The sequence below is a fragment of the Salmo trutta genome, chromosome 32 (assembly GCF_901001165.1).
Source record: "Salmo trutta chromosome 32, fSalTru1.1, whole genome shotgun sequence".
In the NCBI taxonomy this organism is placed as follows: Eukaryota; Metazoa; Chordata; class Actinopteri; order Salmoniformes; family Salmonidae; genus Salmo; species Salmo trutta.
The window spans coordinates 41,437,165-41,459,470 of NC_042988.1; the positions used below are offsets into that span (position 1 = coordinate 41,437,165).

Consider the following 22,306-nt stretch of genomic DNA (forward strand, 5'->3'; position numbering starts at 1 on the left):
TAACTATAATATATTGGTCCAGTAAGACCTGGGGTGATGATAACTATAATATATTGATACAGTAAGACCTGGGGTGATGATAACTATAATATATTGGTCCAGTAAGACCTGGGGTGATGATAACTATAATATATTGATACAGTAAGACCTGGGGTGATGATAACTATAATATATTGATAAAGACCTGGGGTAATGATAACTATAATATATTGATACAGTAAGACCTAGGGTGATGATAACTATAATATATTGATACAGTAAGACCTGGGGTGATGATAACTATAATATATTGATACAGTAAGATCTGGGGTGATGATAACTATAATATATTGATCCAGTTAGACCTGGGGTGATGATAACTATAATATATTGATAAAGACCGAGGGTGATGATAACTATAATATATTGGTCCAGTAAGACCTGGGGTGATGATAACTATAATATATTGATAAAGACCTGGGGTGATGATAACTGTAATATATTGGTCCAGTTAGACCTGGGGTGATTATAACTATAATATATTGATACAGTAAGACCTAGGGTGATGATAACTATAATATATTGGTAAAGACCTGGGGTGCTGATAACTATAATATATTGGTCCAGTAAGACCTGGGGTGATGATAACTATAATATATTGATCCAGTTAGACCTGGTGTGCTGATAACTATAATATATTGGTCCAGTAAGACCTGGGGTGATGATAACTATAATATATTGATCCAGTTAGACCTGGGGTGCTGATAACTATAATATATTGATACAGTAAGACCTAGGGTGATGATAACTATAATATATTGATCCAGTAAGACCTAGGGTGATGATAACTATAATATATTGGTCCAGTAAGACCTGGGGTGATGATAACTATAATATATTGATACAGTAAGACCTAGGGTGATGATAACTATAATATATTGATACAGTAAGACCTAGGGTGATGAGAACTATAATATATTGATACAGTAAGACCTGGGGTGATGATAACTATAATATATTGATACAGTAAGACCTGGGGTGATGATAACTATAATATATTGATACAGTAAGACCTGGGGTGATGATAACTATAATATATTGATACAGTAAGACCTGGGGTGATGATAACTATAATACATTGATAAAGACCTGGGGTGATGATAACTATAATATATTGATAAAGACCTGGGGTGATGAGAACTATAATATATTGATACAGTAAGACCTGGGGTGATGATAACTATAATATATTGATAAAGACCTGGGGTGATGATAACTATAATATATTGATACAGTAAGACCTGGGGTGATGATAACTATAATATATTGATACAGTAAGACCTGGGGTGATGATAACTATAATATATTGATACAGTAAGATCTGGGGTGATGATAACTATAATATATTGATCCAGTTAGACCTGGGGTGATGATAACTATAATATATTGATAAAGACCGAGGGTGATGATAACTATAATATATTGGTCCAGTAAAACCTGGGGTGATGATAACTATAATATATTGATACAGTAAGACCTGGGGTGATGGGAACTATAATATATTGATACAGTAAGACCTGGGGTGATGATAACTATAATATATTGATACAGTAAGACCTGGGGTGATGATAACTATAATATATTGATACAGTAAGACCTAGGGTGATGATAACTATAATACATTGATACAGTAAGACCTGGGGTGATGATAACTATAATATATTGATACAGTAAGACCTAGGGTGATGATAACTATAATATATTGGTACAGACCTGGGGTGATGGGAACTATAATATATTGATACAGTAAGACCTGGGGTGATGATAACTATAATATATTGATACAGTAAGACCTGGGGAGATGATAACTATAATATATTGATACAGTAAGACCTGGGGTGATGATAACTATAATATATTGATACAGTAAGACCTGGGGTGATGATAACTATAATATATTGATACAGTAAGACCTGGGGTGATGATAACTATAATATATTGATCCAGTTAGACCTGGGGTGATGATAACTATAATATATTGATACAGTAAGACCTGGGGTGATGATAACTATAATATATTGATAAAGACCTGGGGTGATGATAACTATAATATATTGATCCAGTTAGACCTGGGGTGATGATAACTATAATACATTGATAAAGACCTGGGGTGATGATAACTATAATATATTGATACAGTAAGACCTAGGGTGATGATAACTATAATATATTGATACAGTAAGACCTGGGGTGATGATAACTATAATACATTGATAAAGACCTGGGGTGATGATAACTATAATATATTGGTCCAGTAAGACCTGGGGTGATGATAACTATAATATATTGATAAAGACCTGGGGTGATGATAACTATAATATATTGATACAGTAAGACCTGGGGTGATGATAACTATAATATATTGATCCAGTAAGACCTGGGGTGATGATAACTATAATATATTGATACAGTAAGACCTGGGGTGATGATAACTATAATATATTGATAAAGACTGAGGGTGATGATAACTATAATATATTGATAAAGACCTGGGGTGATGATAACTATAATATATTGGTCCAGTAAGACCTGGGGTGATGATAACTATAATATATTGATACAGTAAGACCTGGGGTGATGATAACTATAATATATTGGTCCAGTAAGACCTGGGGTGATGATAACTATAATATATTGATACAGTAAGACCTGGGGTGATGATAACTATAATATATTGATAAAGACCTGGGGTAATGATAACTATAATATATTGATACAGTAAGACCTAGGGTGATGATAACTATAATATATTGATACAGTAAGACCTGGGGTGATGATAACTATAATATATTGATACAGTAAGATCTGGGGTGATGATAACTATAATATATTGATCCAGTTAGACCTGGGGTGATGATAACTATAATATATTGATAAAGACCGAGGGTGATGATAACTATAATATATTGGTCCAGTAAGACCTGGGGTGATGATAACTATAATATATTGATAAAGACCTGGGGTGATGATAACTGTAATATATTGGTCCAGTTAGACCTGGGGTGATTATAACTATAATATATTGATACAGTAAGACCTAGGGTGATGATAACTATAATATATTGGTAAAGACCTGGGGTGCTGATAACTATAATATATTGGTCCAGTAAGACCTGGGGTGATGATAACTATAATATATTGATCCAGTTAGACCTGGGGTGCTGATAACTATAATATATTGGTCCAGTAAGACCTGGGGTGATGATAACTATAATATATTGATCCAGTAAGACCTAGGGTGATGATAACTATAATATATTGGTCCAGTAAGACCTGGGGTGATGATAACTATAATATATTGATACAGTAAGACCTGGGGTGATGATAACTATAATATATTGATACAGTAAGACCTGGGGTGATGATAACTATAATATATTGATACAGTAAGACCTGGGGTGATGATAACTATAATATATTGATACAGTAAGACCTGGGGTGATGATAACTATAATACATTGATAAAGACCTGGGGTGATGATAACTATAATATATTGATAAAGACCTGGGGTGATGAGAACTATAATATATTGATACAGTAAGACCTGGGGTGATGATAACTATAATATATTGATAAAGACCTGGGGTGATGATAACTATAATATATTGATACAGTAAGACCTGGGGTGATGATAACTATAATATATTGATACAGTAAGACCTGGGGTGATGATAACTATAATATATTGATAAAGACCTGGGGTGATGATAACTATAATATATTGATAAAGACCTGGGGTGATGATAACTATAATATATTGATACAGTAAGACCTAGGGTGATGATAACTATAATACATTGATCCAGTAAGACCTGGGGTGATGATAACTATAATATATTGATACAGTAAGACCTGGGGTGATGATAACTATAATACATTGGTCCAGTAAGACCTGGGGTGATGATAACTACAATACATTGATCCAGTAAGACCTGGGGTGATGATAACTATAATATATTGATCCAGTAAGACCTGGGGTGATGATAACTATAATATATTGATACAGTAAGACCTGGGGTGATGATAACTATAATATATTGATAAAGACTGAGGGTGATGATAACTATAATATATTGATAAAGACCTGGGGTGATGGGAACTATAATATATTGATAAAGACCTGGGGTGATGATAACTATAATACATTGGTCCAGTAAGACCTGGGGTGATGATAACTATAATATATTGATCCAGTAAGACGTGGGGTGATGAGAATTATAATACATTGACCCAGTAAGACCTAGGGTGATGAAAGCTATAATATATTGATAAAGACCTGGGGTGATGATAACTATAATACATTGGTCCAGTAAGACCTGGGGTGATGATAACTATAATATATTGATACAGTAAGACCTAGGGTGATGAGAACTATAATATATTGATACAGTAAGACCTGGGGTGATGATAACTATAATATATTGATACAGTAAGACCTGGGGTGATGATAACTATAATATATTGGTCCAGTAAGACCTGGGGTGATGATAACTATAATATATTGATACAGTAAGACCTGGGGTGATGATAACTATAATATATTGATACAGTTAGACCTAGGGTGATGATAACTATAATATATTGATCCAGTAAGACCTGGGGTGATGATAACTATAATATATTGATACAGTAAGACCTAGGGTGATGAGAACTATAATATATTGATAAAGACCTGGGGTGATGATAACTATAATACATTGATCCAGTAAGACCTGGGGTGATGATAACTATAATATATTGATACAGTAAGACCTAGGGTGATGATAACTATAATATATTGATACAGTAAGACCTGGGGTGATGATAACTATAATATTTTGATAAAGATTGAGGGTGATGATAACTATAATACATTGATACAGTAAGACTTGGGGTGATGATAACTATAATATATTGATAAAGACCTGGGGTGATGATAACTATAATATATTGATACAGTTAGACCTGGGGTGATGATAACTATAATATATTGATACAGTAAGACCTGAGGAGCATCCCAAATGAAACCCTAATCCCTATATAGTGCACTACTTTTGACCAAAGCCCTATGAGCCGGGGTCAAAAGTAGTGCACTACATAGGGAATAGGTACCATTAGAGACGCAGGCCTGATGATGAATGGTAATATGCAATTTTCTAGAGAGAGGCCCAGGATGAGGGCTTAACATTATTATGATGACTAGCTAGCATCATGTTAATACCTTCTCTACCAATAAAGAGAAGCTTAGCATGGCCTCTGCCATATTGCTGAGGCTCAGAACTCAACCAAAAACTGCTACTGTCAGTCCACAAACTCTCTCTCGACCCTCTCTCACTCCTCTCTCTCTCTCTCTCTCTCTCACTCCTCTCTCTCTCTCCCCTCTCTCACTCCTCTCTCTCTCTCTCTCTCTCTCTCTCTCTCACTCCTCTCTCTCTCTCCCCTCTCTCACTCTCTCTCTCTCTCTCTTGCTCTCTCTCTCCCCTCTCTCACTCTCTCTCTCCTTCTCTCAGATATAAGAGACAATCTCCAAGCGGGTTGTCAATCAGAATCATATCAAGCAGACGAAACAACAAGGTTATGATCCTAAACATCCATACTGTTTCATGCTGTTGACCCTGACCCTGGGTGGATATATTTTAGGGAGATTTTAGGACTTAACTATTACCCCTAAATCTGTGCTGTTCTGTAAGAGAAGATGGATCAGGGATGAGACCCAAGAGCCCACAGAGTCATGATCAGGCACACACACACACACACACACACACAGAGTACACATACAGAGTACACATACAGAGAACACATACACAAACTAACTAACTAATCCACATTGATTGTTACTGTTTTATATTCTGACACAGGAGGAGTCAATAAATAACATAAACAAATAAATAAAAACTGAGTGAAAAATGTTTTTTTTACAATGTAGCCCTTCAGTATATCACACTGTGTTTATAGTGTGGTCCTAGCTAGTCATACAGTAAGGTGTTTATGGTGTGGCCCTAGCTAGTCATACAGTAAGGTGTTTATGGTGTGGCCCTAGCTAGTCATACAGTAAGGTGTTAATAGTGTGGCCCTAGCTAGTCATACAGTAAGGTGTTTACAGTGTGGCCCTAGCTAGTCATACAGTAAGGTATTTATGGTGTGGCCCTAGCTAGTCCTACAGTAAGGTGTTTACAGTGTGGCCCTAGCTAGTCATACAGTAAGGTGTTTATGGTGTGGTCCTAGCTAGTCATACAGTAAGGTGTTTATGGTGTGGCCCTAGCTAGTCATACAGTAAGGTGTTTATGGTGTTTCAGAAAGCGTCAAGTGAATGTGTGGATTTTATGCAGACTGACCTCACACCTATATGACAACAAGCGTCACAAAAGTGTACATGTAAGTTCACATTAAGTTCTCCTGACACAACAACAGTCTCTATAAAATGCTGTTATTCAAGCAAGGTCACAGTAGAGTAACCAGGGGATACCACTCACACAGAACCCAGCCCGGGTGAATCTGCATTTCTGTAAACAAACTAAGCTTGATAGACCCCATTAATAACATGACTTATTACAGTATGAATGGGATGATAATGAATTAACTTCAAGGGTAAACTCATACAGTTCTGCCCTATGACAATAGAGTCTGTCTGAGGATTAGAACCACAGGACATTCTCATTACAGGCCCAATGCATCAAACAGTAAGAACAGATCTGGGACCAGGATAGGTTGAATATGAACAGAACATTAATTACAATTCATCATCTCACAGTAACAACAGTACACCAACAGCACCAACAGGACAAACAGGGCAAACATGAAACATAGCCCTGGGGTGTATTCACTAGGAACCAAACCAACCATGAAACATAGCCCTGGGGTGTATTCACTAGGAACCAAACCAACCATGAAACATAGCCCTGTGGTGTATTCACTAGGAACCAAACCAACCATGAAACATAGCCCTGTGGTGTATTCATTAGGAACCAAACCAACCATGAAACATAGCCCTGTGGTGTATTCACTAGGAACCAAACCAACCATGAAACATAGCCCTGTGGTGTATTCACTTGGAACCAAACCAACCATGAAACATAGCCCTGTGGTGTATTCACTAGGAAGCAAACCAACCATGAAACATAGCCCTGAGGTGTATTCACTAGGAACCAAACCAACCATGAAACATAGCCCTGTGGTGTATTCACTAGGAACCAAACCAACCATGAAACATAGCCCTGTGGTGTATTCACTAGGAACCAAACCAACCAAACGGAAGCCAACAGAAGACTAGACAACAGAACGAAACAGGGAGGGCCCTACCTCAAATCAAATCAAATGTATTTATAAAGCCCTTCTTACATCAGCTGATATCTCAAAGTGCTGTACAGAAACCCAGCCTAAAACCCCAAACAGCAAGCAATGCAGGTGTAGAAGCATGGTGGCCAGGAAAAACTCCCTAGGAAAAACTCCCTAGGAAGGCCAGAACCTAGGAAGAACCTGAAACTCTTGTTTCCATTGGAAAACATTTTGCAATTGTTTGCAACTGTGTGCTACAGTGTTGGTCTGAATGATTAGGCTGCACCCCAGGTTCCACATGTGTTTGTACTGTCTTGTGACAATGACCATACAGTAGGAGTTGGTTAGACAGCACAAATACATATTCCACCAGACCAACCTCTCACAGTAACAACACCACTCTCACACAACAAATAGAATGAATATAGCCTGGATCCAGATCTGACAATACTCACAGGACAAATAGAATCAATTTAGCCTGGTTCCAGATCTGACAATACTGTTAGTTTATTTCTATGTTAGTTCTAGTCTTTCTATTTCTATGTTTAGTTAATGGGGTTGACCTTCAATTGGAAGCAGCTGCTCCTCGTTGCTTCTGATTAAAGGTCCTATGTATAGGGGTGTTTTTGTAATGGGGGTTTGTGGGTAGTTGTCTCCTGTTTTGTGTCTGTGCTCCTGACAGGACTGTTTAGTGTCGTTCGTTGTTTTGTATATGTGATTTGTTTGTTTTTCCTTCTTTTAATTAATAAAGAAGATGAGTAGACACGTTCCCGCTGCACCTTGGTCCAATCCTTACGACGCCCGTGACATGCATAGAATCAATATAGCCTGGATCCAGATCTGACAATACTCACAGGACAAATAGAATCAATATAGCCTGGTTCCAGATCTGACAATACTCACAGGACAAATAGAATCAATATAGCCTGGTTCCAGATCTGACAATACTCACAGGACAAATAGAATCAATATAGCCTGGATCCAGATCTGACAATACTCACAGGACAAATAGAATCAATATAGCCTGGTTCCAGATCTGACAATACTCACAGGACAAATAGAATCAATATAGCCTGGTTCCAGATCTGACAATAATCACAGGACAAATAGAATCAATATAGCCTGGTTCCAGATCTGACAATACTCACAGGACAAATAGAATCAATATAGCCTGGTTCCAGATCTGACAATAATCACAGGACAAATAGAATCAATATAGCCTGGTTCCAGATCTGACAATACTCACAGGACAAATAGAATCAATATAGCCTGGTTCCAGATCTGACAATGACCATAGGAGTTGGTTAGACAGCACAAACAGATCTACTATATGGCTAGGACAAATTATAGTGCATCATCTCCCAGTAACACCAACAGTAACCAACAGGTCAAGTAGCCCACAGTAAAACAATGTAACCAACAGGACAAGTAGCCCACAGTAAAACAATGTAACCAACAGGACAAGTAGCCCACAGTAAAACAATGTAACCAACAGGTCAAGTAGCCCACAGTAAAACAATGTAGCCAACAGGACAGGTAGCCCACAGTAAAACAATGTAGCCAACAGGACAAGTAGCCCACAGTAAAACAATGTGACATAACCAGAATGTGTTGATTCATCTGAGGGGGGGTTGGGTGCATGAGGTCTTGAGTCAGTTAGTCAGTCAGGGTCTATGTATCTATGCAGACTAAAGAAACACACACACACATGAAGTCCGTCAGGGTCTATGTATCTATGCAGACTAAAGAAACACACACACACATGAAGTCCGTCAGGGTCTATGTATCTATGCAGACTAAAGAAACACACACACACATGAAGTCCGTCAGGGTCTATGTATCTATGCAGACTAAAGAAACACACACACACATGAAGTCAGTCAGGATCTGTGTTGTCTCCAGTCAGAACAGACTACCTGAGCGTACATGACAGCATCCAATCAGAACAGACTACCTGAGCGTACATGACAGTATCCAATCAGAACAGACTACCTGAGCGTACATGACAGCATCCAATCAGAACAGACTGAGTATACATGACAGTCTATATATAGGCTATATACTGTATCTCCATCTCTTCAAATATATACATATTGATGAAAAACTTAAACAACATTCCAAGACAGGAGCACCACAATGAAATGTCTGGAAGCTGTCAGACTTGTTTCACTGATGTACGTGTGGTTATACAGTATACATGTGTAACAGCCAAAACAGCAATGCACGACTGATCTAAGTACTTGTCAACTGTCGCTTGACTTTCAATATGGTGCAGACAGAGACAAGAAATTCAAGTAGCACTCAACCAATATGTTCCCCGTGCATCCTTCCAACATAGTTTACTTAGAAAATAAAAACATGCATGTTTATAAATGTCTTCCTATAACAAATGTTAAATAGATTTTAAAAAGATGCAGCACTATAAAGAGACACAACAAAAACTACTGTTACACAACTATCTGCCAAGTAAGATGCACAACTAACTATCTGCCCAGTAAGATCCACAACTAACTATCTGCCCAGTAAGATACACAACTAACTATCTGCCCAGTATGATCCACAACTAACTATCTGCCCAGTAAGATCCACAACTTACTATCTGCCCAGTAAGATCCACAACTAACTATCTGCCCAGTAAGATACACAACTAACTATCTGCCCAGTAAGATCCACAACTAACTATCTGCCCAGTATGATCCACAACTAACTATCTGCCCAGTAAGATACACAACTAACTATCTGCCCAGTAAGATCCACAACTAACTATCTGCCCAGTATGATCCACAACTAACTATCTGCCCAGTAAGATACACAACTAACTATCTGCCCAGTAAGATCCACAACTAACTATCTGCCCAGTAAGATACACAACCAACTATCTGCCCAGTAAGATACACAACTAACTATCTGCCCAGTTGTCACGTCCTGGCCAGTATATAAGGATAATTGTTTTGTAGTTTGGTCAGGGCGTGACAGAGGGTATTTGTTTTATGTGGTTCAGGGTGGTGTGTTTGATTAAGGGTGTTTGATTTAGTATTTCCGGGGTTTTGGTTTATAGTCTGTTTATGTATTTCTATGTCTAGTCTGGTGAGTGTGTTTCTATGTTGGTTAATTGGGATTGGGACTCTCAGTTGAAGGCAGGTGTTGTCTATCTGCCTTTGATTGAGAGTCTCATATATCAGGGTGTGTTTGTGATTTGTGGGTGATTGTTCTGTGTAAAGCACTATGCTTTGACAGACTGTTAGTTGTTCGTTTTCGTATTTTGTTATTTTTGTATGTTCATTTTTGTAGTGAATAAAAATCAAGATGAGCATTCACGAAGCTGCTGCATTTTGGTCCTCATTCCCCGACAACAGCCGTGACAGAATCACCCACCACCAAAGGACCAAGCAGCAGAGGAAGGAGCAGACGGCATTCGAGTTGGAATGGCGGGAGAAGTGGACTTGGGAGGAAGTTCTGGACGGGGCCGGACCTTGGCATCAGGCTGGGGAGTATCGCCGCCCGCAGTGGGAAATAGAAGCAGCCAAGGCAGAGAGGCGGTGGTACGAGGCCAGAGACGCGCTGAAGGAGATGCACGAGAGGCACCCCCAAGAAAAAATTTTGGGGGGGCACACGGGTAGTTTGGCTAGGCGAAGGAAGAGCCGGAAGCCAGCTACCCGTGGTTATATGGAGGAGCGTATGAGGTGGGGAGCGCCATGTTTCGCTGAGAAGCGCAATATCTCACCCATACGCACGCACAGTCCGGTGCGAGTTATTCCAGCCCCTCGCAGGTGCCGTGCTAGAGCGGGCATCCAGCCTGGTAGGAGGATTCCTGCGCAGCGCATCTGGTCGCCGGTACGCCTCCGAGGACCAGGCTACCCAACTCCCGCTCTACGCACGGCTACCATCAAGCCCCTGCACAGCCCAGTCTGCCCTGTACGAGCACTCCGCTCGTGCAGGGCTACTAGTTCCATCGAGCCAAGGCGGGTTGTGCAGGAGGTAAGATCTAGACCGGCTGTGCGCCTCCATAGCCCTGGGTTTCCAGCTCCTGTCTCTCGTGCGGACCCGGAAGTGCGTCCACCCAGTCCGACTCGTCCTGTTCCCGCTCCCCGCACTAAACGGCAAGTGCGTAAACCCAGCCTCGCCAGTCAACAGTCGTCGGAGCTGCCCGCCAGTCAACAGTCGTCGGAGCTGCCCGCCAGTCAACAGTCGTCGGAGCTGCCCGTCAGTCAACAGTCGTCGGAGCTGCCCGTCAACAGTCGTCGGAGCTGCCCGTCAGTCAACAGTCGTCGGAGCTGCCCGTCAGTCAACAGTCGTCGGAGCTGCCCGTCAGTCAACAGTCGTCGGAGCTGCCCGTCAGTCAACAGTCGTCGGAGCTGCCCGTCAGTCAACAGTCGTCGGAGCTGCCCGCCAGTCAACAGTCGCCGGAGTGGTCAGACTGCGCCGAACTGCCGGAGTGGCCAGACTGCGCCGAACTGCCGGAGTGGCCAGACTGCGCCGAACTGCCGGAGTGGCCAGACTGCGCCGAACTGCCGGAGTGGCCAGACTGCGCCGAACTGCCGGAGTGGCCAGACTGCGCCGAACTGCCGGAGTGGCCAGACTGCGCCGAACTGCCGGAGTGGCCAGACTGCGCCGACCTGCCGGAGTGGCCAGACTGCCCTGACCTGCCGGAGTGGCCAGACTGCCCTGACCTGCCGGAGTGGCCAGACTGCCCTGACCTGCCGGAGTGGCCAGACTGCCCTGACCTGCCGGAGTGGCCAGACTGCCATGACCTGCCGGAGTGGCCAGACTGCCCTGACGTGCCGGAGTGGCCAGACTGCCCTGAACTGCCGGAGTGGCCAGACTGCCCAGACTGTCCCGAGTTCCCAGACTGCCCCGAGCTGCCAGACTGCCCCGAGCTGCCAGACTGCCCCGAGCTGCCAGACTGCCCAGACTGCCCCGAGCTACCAGACTGCCCCGAACTGCCAGACTGCCCAGACTGCCTGGAACGGCCAGAACCTGAGCCGCCTCCAATATAGGTGGGTTGGGGAGGGGGGGTGTAGCACAGTGCCGTCGTTGACGGCAGCCACCCTCCCTTCCCTCCCTTTAGTAAGGGGGAATTTTTCTTTTGGGTATTGTTTGGGGGTATTTTTTTTTTTTTGTGTTAAGGTGCTTCTGGGGTAGCACCTTTAAGAGGGGGGTACTGTCACGTCCTGGCCAGTATATAAGGATAATTGTTTTGTAGTTTGGTCAGGGCGTGACAGAGGGTATTTGTTTTATGTGGTTCAGGGTGGTGTGTTTGATTAAGGGTGTTTGATTTAGTATTTCCGGGGTTTTGGTTTATAGTCTGTTTATGTATTTCTATGTCTAGTCTGGTGAGTGTGTTTCTATGTTGGTTAATTGGGATTGGGACTCTCAGTTGAAGGCAGGTGTTGTCTATCTGCCTTTGATTGAGAGTCTCATATATCAGGGTGTGTTTGTGTTTGTGATTTGTGGGTGATTGTTCTGTGTAAAGCACTATGCTTTGACAGACTGTTAGTTGTTCGTTTTCGTATTTTGTTATTTTTGTATGTTCCTTTTTGTAGTGAATAAAAATCAAGATGAGCATTCACGAAGCTGCTGCATTTTGGTCCTCATTCCCCGACGACAGCCGTGACACCAGTAAGATACACAACTAACTATCTGCCCAGTAAGATCCACAACCAACTATCTGCCCAGTAAGATCCACAACTAACTATCTGCCCAGTAAGATACACAACTAACTATCTGCCCAGTAAGATCCACAACTATCTTCCCAGTAAGATCCACAACCAACTATCTGCCCAGTAAGATCCACAACCAACTATCTGCCCAGTAAGATACACAACTAACTATCTCTGAAATAAGAAACACAACAAAACAGCACAACTACAAGACAGAGGCTTTTCCCTCTTACCTGAGTAACCAAGTCATCACAACTGCTATCTCTTAGAACTCTGCACAAATGCAAGGGCAAGCGGGCAGCACTGCACAGAAGCATTAGGTTTCTGCTTGCTGTATGTGGATTGGACTTCTACAGGGACGATTATCGTTATCATGACTCTGGGCATCATGCACGAACGTCACATTATGAGCCAGACAGGCAGCATATGACAGCAATTACATACCACACATTAAAGAGCAAACGCTCCCGCACATTAAAGAACAATGACACCCACACATTAAAGAGCAATGCCACCCACACATTAAATAACAATGACTGCTACACATTTTTGAGCCAAGGCCAACCTTTCATATGTTCCCTATTTTCCTGTGACCCTCCAGTCTAGGTCAACAAAACAATATGTCTGACCTCTACACAGTCCAGTCCTATGCTATATACCTGGTAGGAATGGGCTGGGTGTGTCCCGACAGCGGGCCCCGACCCACCGATTGAGAACCGACGGTTTAGAGTTACCATGCATCGTCACCTTGGTAACAGCAGTGTTGAAGGTCTTATAAAACAGTCAAGACAAACATCGACCCGAGAGGCACACACACTCGCGCACACGCACACACACACACACACACACACACACACACACACACAGAGACTCCTATCATGAATCTGTCTTTCCCATACACACCTGAACGTTCTCAGTCAGTCTACCTGCATCACTCACTCCCTACCTACCTGTTATATCCTGTTACAACATAACACCTACCTGTTATATCCTGTTATAACATAACACCTACCTGTTATATCCTGTTACAACATAACACCTACCTGTTATATCCTGTTATAACATAACACCTACCTGTTATATCCTGTTATAACATAACACCTACCTGTTATATCCTGTTACAACATAACACCTACCTGTTATATCCTGTTATAACACCTACCTGTTATATCCTGTTATAACATAACACCTACCTTTTATATCCTGTTATAACACCTACCTGTTATATCGTTATAACATAAAACCTACCTGTTATATCCTGTTACAACACCTACCTGTTATATCCTGTTACAACATAACACCTACCTGTTATATCCTGTTATAACATAACACCTACCTGTTATATCCTGTTATAACACCTACCTGTTATATCCTGTTACAACACCTACCTGTTATATCCTGTTATAACATAACAGCTACCTGTTATATCCTGTTATAACATAACACCTACCTGTTATATCCTGTTATAACATAACACCTACCTGTTATATCCTGTTACAACATAACACCTACCTGTTATATCCTGTTACAACATAACACCTACCTGTTATATCCTGTTACAACATAACCCCTACCTGTTATATCCTGTTACAACATAACACCTACCTGTTATATCCTGTTACAACACCTACCTGTTATATCCTGTTACAACATAACACCTACCTGTTATATCCTGTTATAACATAACACCTACCTGTTATATCCTGTTATAACATAACACCTACCTGTTATATCCTGTTACAACATAACACCTACCTTCTACTGTTCTGTACTGGTCATTATAACATAACACCTACCTTCTACTGTTCTGACAGGTACTGATCATTATAACATAACACCTACCTTCTACTGTTCTGTACTGATTATTATAACATAACACCTACCTTCTACTGTTCTGACAGGTACTGGTCATTACAACATAACACCTACCTTCTACTGTTCTGTACTGATCATTATAACATAACTCCTACCTTCTACTGTTCTGTACTGATCATTACAACATAACACCTACCTTCTACTGTTCTGTACTGGTCATTATAACATAACACCTACCTTCTACTGTTCTGTACTGGTCATTATAACATAACACCTACCTTCTACTGTTCTGACAGGTACTGATCATTATAACATAACACCTACCTTCTACTGTTCTGTACTGATCATTATAACATAACACCTACCTTCTACTGTTCTGACAGGTACTGGTCATTACAACATAACACCTACCTTCTACTGTTCTGACAGGTACTGATCATTATAACATAACACCTACCTTCTACTGTTCTGACAGGTACTGATCATTATAACATAACACCTACCTTCTACTGTTCTGACAGGTACTGGTCATTACAACATAACACCTACCTTCTACTGTTCTGTACTGATCATTATAACATAACACCTACCTTCTACTGTTCTGTACTGATCATTATAACATAACACCTACCTTCTACTGTTCTGTACTGATCATTATAACATAACACCTACCTTCTACTGTTCTGACAGGTACTGATCAATACAACATAACACCTACCTTCTACTGTTCTGTACTGATCATTATAACATAACTCCTACCTTCTACTGTTCTGACAGGTACTGATCATTACAACATAACACCTACCTTCTACTGTTCTGTACTGATCATTATAACATAACACCTACCTTCTACTGTTCTGACAGGTACTGATCATTATAACATAACACCTACCTTCTACTGTTCTGACAGGTACTGATCATTATAACATAACACCTACCTTCTACTGTTCTGACAGGTACTGATCATTATAACATAACACCTACCTTCTACTGTTCTGTACTGATCATTACAACATAACACCTACCTTCTACTGTTCTGTACTGATCATTATAACATAACACCTACCTTCTACTGTTCTGTACTGATCATTATAACATAACACCTACCTTCTACTGTTCTGACAGGTACTGGTCATTATAACATAACACCTACCTTCTACTGTTCTGACAGGTACTGATCATTATAACATAACACCTACCTTCTACTGTTCTGACAGGTACTGGTCATTACAACATAACACCTACCTTCTACTGTTCTGTACTGATCATTATAACATAACACCTACCTTCTACTGTTCTGACAGGTACTGATCAATACAACATAACACCTACCTTCTACTGTTCTGACAGGTACTGGTCATCCTCACAGGGAACATTCTCAGGTCAAGTTCCCGGGTATGTGGATTAAACTCTTTCACTCCGGTCATGTACATTATAAAGTAATCCCAGAGTTCAGGTAAGGTGACGGAGGACATGGCTGATGGAGTACGAGTGGTGCTGTGGCCGCACGGAGGGAGTGAACACTCCTGAGGGAGGGTGTGTTTGTGTGTGTGAGAGAGAGAGGGATCGAAAGAGAGAAATAGGGAAGCAGAGTTAGAGAGAGGGAGGGAGAGAACAGTCAACAAAGAGAGATTGAGAGGCAGACATATAGACAGACAGAGAGACAGAGAGAGAGGCAGATAGAACAGACAGAGTCATCCAGGGGACAGCAGTGTGTGTGTGTGTGTGTGTGTGTGTGTGTGTGTGTGTGTGTGTGTGTGTGTGTGTGTGTGTGTGTGTGTGTGTGTGTGTGTGTGTGTGTGTGTGTGTGTGTGTGTGTGTGTGTGTGTTAGGCTGCTATAGTACCTCCCACGGCTGGTCCTGCGCTTATTAAGTGGTCCTTGCTTACCCTGTCCTACTGTCAACCCTGTCCTACTGTCAACCCTGTCCTACTGTCAACCCTGTCCTACTGTCAACCCTGTCCTACTGTCAATCCTGTCCTACTGTCAACCCTGTCCTACTGTCAACCCTGTCCTACTGTCAATCCTGTCCTACTGTCAACCCTGTCCTGTCTTGTCAGCTCCTAAATTTAGCTGCAAGTAACCAGGCAGAGAGAGTGACTCCTCCCCTGGCAGGGCAGGCAACACACCGCACCCTGCTCTCTACCTCTACACCCCCTCTCCCTCTCTCTCTCCCTCTCTCTCTCCCTCTCTCTACAACTCTTCCATTATCTCCCATTCCCTCTCTTTCTTTCTACTCTACCTCTCCCTCTCTCTCTCCATCCCTCTCTCACGTCATCTCTCCAAACAAACACTGTGCACAAACACATCCACGCGCCATCGCGTCCGCCTCCAGGTTACTAACTGTACATTTGAAGGGTTGCTCAAATGCTTACATGTTGCACAAATACAAAAACATGTAATCTAGTTTATCTGGAGTCACAGTATAGGCTACATTACCAAGACACATATGTATACCAAGAGAAAGCCTTACCCGCGCTGCGCCATGGAGATGCGTTATGGGTAGCAGTGGTTCACACAGCAGTGCCAGAGACACGTTATATAACTATCTATTGTAGCCTGAATATGGGTTGGATTTGTTCAGCAATATTATGACTAGTATCCTCATGGGCTTCCGTTGATAAATCTGGATATAGAACAGCCCGATTATGCGTAACTGCTGTGCGCAATTCATTAGGTTTACCGAGTCATCGAAAATAAAATAGGAAATAAATAGAAGCGGCATTCATAATAAACAATGACACTCTATATGAAGCAAACTGTAACAACTTTGTATCATGTATATCTTGCATGTTTAGCACATGACGTCTGTACCGTTATAAATCAGTGCCGGGCATACAAACCCGCTGACGCACGCAACTCTCCAAATGTCTGTGGCTCAAAACAAGAGTGGGAAGCGCACTGAGCAACAACACTCCCGTGAAAACATTAAAACAGGTATGTTTAATAATCCCATACAAGTTTGTCAAAGTATCAACACATGCGTGATATCGGTCACGAATAGTCCCAATCCAAACCAGCCAGAGAACAAGGCTAGAGCCAGACCATGCCCAAAGCGCATGACATTGCAAAAGCAAGGAGCCTAGTAGGTGACAGACAAGCTTATGTTTTTGAACTTCTTCACAAAGTGACAAATGATGAACACAAACTTTGCGGTCATCTCTCTCCATTCCTCTCTTACCAATAGATAAGCGAGAGTCCATCAAAACGCTCAAACTCTCGTCCTCGTCCTCCTTTCGGCATAACAACAGTGGGCTAGTAGCCTAAGTGACAGAGAAGCTCATGTTTTTTAACTTCATCAACCCTAGTAGCCATATATAGGGCGCAGCGTCCTATAGGGCTACCTCAACCCAAAAGTGACACATGATGGTGTCACAACACAAACTAGTGTTGTCATCTCTCTCCAGTTCTCCCTTACCAGTAAATTAGCGAGAGTCCATCAAAACGCTCGAGTTCTCGTCCTCCTCCTTTCGAAAAGGGCATAGCATCCAAATAATTAGCTCCCTTGACTGCTGGCTCAGTTGTTTTTTTTCCCCACAACAACGATCCCCGGGCCCCGCGGGATAACTTTAACGCTTCACTCTGTCCAACAGTTGACGCGTCGACGTGCTGCGCTGTTCCTTCGCTGAGTGTGGAGAAGTGTCAGCATTCATTCCGCATCAAATCAATGATAGCGAGATTGCTGCCTGGCTGCAACAGTAGCTAGCTGGGGGCGGGAAACTCAGCTCAACTAGCGCATTTTCTAATCTGGAGGACACGTGGAGGTTTTATGTTGAGCAAACCCTTCTGTTCAAAAATATCTGGATATTTTCATTGGCCTCGCACACAATCTTTATTACTTTTTATTGTTTTCTTTCTTATAATAACAGCCGCGTCTGTTCGTTCTCATGGGAGAGCGTGTTTTCAGTCTCATACAACAGATGCGAGTGGACAGAGAGAGAGACAGAGAGACAGAGAGAGAGAGTTTGTGGACCAAAGCAAGTCAAGGCAGGCGAAGCTCGTGCGAGGTCTTAAACCGCCCGGGGTGCAATGCGCGCTGGCCACGTCTCTCCTGTGTTACTGTAACTATCCACGCGCCAGCAGAGCAGTCAACCTGCCTGGTAAAGTGAAGCTCAAGAATAGCCAGCGGGCCGTGGCAGCCCCGTGCGTAATGAGAAGCTCCATTCTACTCAAAAACAAACGTCATTGTACTTATATTGTGGTACTGAGACGATTAGAACACAGTTTGAATCCCCTCTCATGAGCTAGTCGTTAATTGGCAATTAAGGAGGGCAGGAGTTTTGATAGGCAGCCTATGGGCCTTGATCATGGGGAGTAGGACGCCATCTGGGACGCAATCCTAATTAATTTGCCATTGAGAGGGAAGGAGTCATGAGATGTCTGCCTCTTGCTATTTAACAAAGCATAGTAGTGAGAGAAAGGGGATAGAAAGGATGGGCGAAATAGGGTTGGACTTACTAGGGTGACCGTATTTAAAATACCCAAATTTATGATTTTGCTGGACATTCACGGGACAGTGTAGCCTACATCATTTGGCTGATAATGGGGTCTTAAGGAACAGAAATGGGCCGGTGTGTTAGAAAAGCCAGGGCCGATTTTTGGTCCCAAGCCGCCCCTGGGGATAAAGGTTGAGAAAAGAGGTGACAGAAGGTTTATGAGGTATAAAAAGCATCCAGCTCAGCTGGTGGCCTGTAGTCTGTTAGTATTGACCTCCTGCCAGGTCAAGGTCTGGCCTACTTGGACTGGTCTGGTTTGGTCTGGTCTACTGCTCTGGCTACCGCTGGTCTTTGATCTTATGTCAGAAAAGCATGACAATTCTGCCTGCACTCAACCAACTCGGTTGAGAGACGAGCTCAGTGGCGGACTTACCAATAGAAGAGGCAATTGCCTCAGGCCTCGCATCATCAAGGGGACTGGTGGGCTGGGCATAATACCCCCAAAAAATACTAGTCATATTTATTTTATTAAATATATACTGCTCAAAAAAATAAAGGGAACACTTAAACAACACATCCTTGATCTGAATGAAAGAAATAATCTTATTAAATACTTTTTTCTTTACATTGTTGAATGTGCTGACAACAAAATCACACAAAAATAATAAATGGAAATCCAATTTATCAACCCATGGAGGTCTGGATTTGGAGTCACACTCAAAATTAAAGTGGAAAACCACACTACAGGCTGATCCAACTTTGATGTAATGTAATTAAAACAAGTCAAAATGAGGCTCAGTAGTGTGTGTGGCCTCCACGTGCCTGTATGACCTCCCTACAACGCCTGGGTATGCTCCTGATGAGGTGGCGGATGGTCTCCTGAGGGATCTCCTCCCAGACCTGGACTAAAGCATCCGCCAACTCCTGGACAGTCTGTGGTGCAACGTGGCATTGGTGGATGGAGCGAGACATGATGTCCCAGATGTGCTCAATTGGATTCAGGTCTGGGGAACGGGCGGGCCAGTCCATAGCATCAATGCCTTCCTCTTGCAGGAACTGCTGACACACTCCAGCCACATGAGGTCTAGCATTGTCTTGCATTAGGAGGAACCCAAGGCCAACCGCACCAGCATATGGTCTCACAAGGGGTCTGAGGATCTCATCTCGGTACCTAATGCAGTCAAGCTACCTCTGGCGAGCACATGGAGGGCTGTGCGGCACCCCAAAGAAATGCCACCCCACACCATGACTGACCCACCGCCAAACCGGTCATGCTGGAGGATGTTGCAGGCAGCAGAACGTTCTCCACGGCGTCTCCAGACTCTGTCACGTCTGTCACGTGCTCAGTGTGAACCTGCTTTCATCTGTGAAGAGCACAGGGCGCCAGTGGCGAATTTGCCAATCGTGGTGTTCTCTGGCAAATGCCAAACGTCCTGCACGGTGTTGGGCTGTAAGCACAACCCGCACCTGTGGACGTCGGGCCCTCATACCACCCTCATGGAGTCTGTTTCTGACCGTTTGAGCAGACACATGCACATTTGTGGCCTGCTGGAGGTCATTTTGCAGGGCTCTGGCAGTGCTTCTCCTGCTCCTCCTTGCACAAAGGCGGAGGTAGCGGTCCTGCTGCTGGGTTGTTGCCCTCCTACGGCCTCCTCCACGTCTCCTGATGTACTGGCCTGTCTCCTGGTAGCGCCTCCATGCTCTGGACACTACGCTGACAGACACAGCAAACCTTCTTGCCACAGCTCGCATTGATGTGCCATCCTGGATGAGCTGCACTACCTGAGCCACTTGTGTGGGTTGTAGACTCCGTGTCATGCTACCACAAGAGTGAAAGCACCGCCAGCATTCAAAAGTGACCAAAACATCAGCCAGGAAGCATAGGAACTGAGAAGTGGTCTGTGGTCCCCACCTGCAGAACCACTCCTTTATTGGGGGTGTCTTGCTAATTGCCTGTAATTTCCACCTGTTGTCTATTCCATTTGCACAACAGCATGTGAAATGTATTGTCAATCAGTGTTGCTTCCTAAGTGGACAGTTTGATTTCACAGAAGTGTGATTGACATGGAGTTACATTGTGTTGTTTAAGTGTTTCCTTTATTTTTTTGAGCAGTGTATATCATTTCTCCTCTATATTATACTGTTAATAGTGTTAATATTGTTTGGTTAGATACTGTACATAGTACCTTTAATAGCTGTGTTTATGGACATTTACAACTGTTATGTAGCCTCATGCTACCGTGCACTGTATTCAGCCTTATGTAGCATGTAGCCTGATGTAGCCTGTGCCTTCCTCCTGGCAGTTACTAGTCCACATCGTGGCCTCGTACACATGCGCAGACCTTGGTTACATTACAGTCACGTTTCAGTTACTTTCTATGTCATTCATTAGTGTAGATGTGTCATATGCTTACCAGTAACTGGGCCTTTGTCCTGTAAGTGTATTTCTCTACGATAGCCTGTTATGCTATAGCATGTCATAGTAGTATAGAGCTATATCATATCATAGCAGTATAGAGTTATATCATGTCATAGCAGTATAGAGTTATATCATGTCATAGCAGTATAGAGCTATATCATATCATAGCAGTATAGAGTTATGTCATGTCATAGCAGTATAGAGTTATATCATGTCATAGCAGTATAGAGTTATATCATGTCATAGCAGTATAGAGTTATATCATGTCATAGCAGTATAGAGTTATATCATATCATAGCAGTATAGAGTTATATCATGTCATAGCAGTATAGAGTTATATCATGTCATAGCAGTATAGAGTTATATCATATCATAGCAGTATAGAGTTATATCATGTCATAGCAGTATAGAGTTATATCATGTCATAGCAGTATAGAGTTATATCATGTCATAGCAGTATAGAGTTATATCATGTCATAGCAGTATAGAGTTATATCATGTCATAGGAGTATAGAGTTATGTCATGTCATAGCAGTATATTCCAGTACTCTTCACTGTCAGCAAGTCAGTACTCTCAGAGTTGGGTGCTGTGAACCTGTTAGTCAGTACTCTCAGAGTTGGGTGTTGTGAACCTGTTAGTACTCTCAGAGTTGGGTGTTGTGAACCTGTTAGTCAGTACTCTC

At 42.3% G+C, this 22,306-nt stretch overlaps 1 protein-coding gene across 8 annotated transcripts in view; it reads right to left on the minus strand.

The window, feature by feature from the left end:
- The window catches only part of si:dkeyp-72e1.9 (syntaxin-binding protein 4), a 120,948-nt gene extending 102,076 nt beyond the window's left edge, over nucleotides 1-18,872 (minus strand). For 4 of the 8 annotated variants that reach the window (XM_029729155.1, XM_029729152.1, XM_029729147.1 and 1 more), the window contains exon 1: nucleotides 16,102-16,177. In XM_029729155.1, coding sequence (XP_029585015.1) covers nucleotides 16,102-16,145 — 44 coding nt within the window. In that variant the 5' untranslated portion in view covers nucleotides 16,146-16,177. Of the gene's footprint in view, nucleotides 1-16,101; nucleotides 16,179-18,186 lie in introns of those variants that run through there. The other 4 variants (XM_029729148.1, XM_029729151.1, XM_029729154.1 and 1 more) reach the window with 2 other exon arrangements.
- Between the last annotated feature and the right edge of the window lie 3,434 nt (nucleotides 18,873-22,306).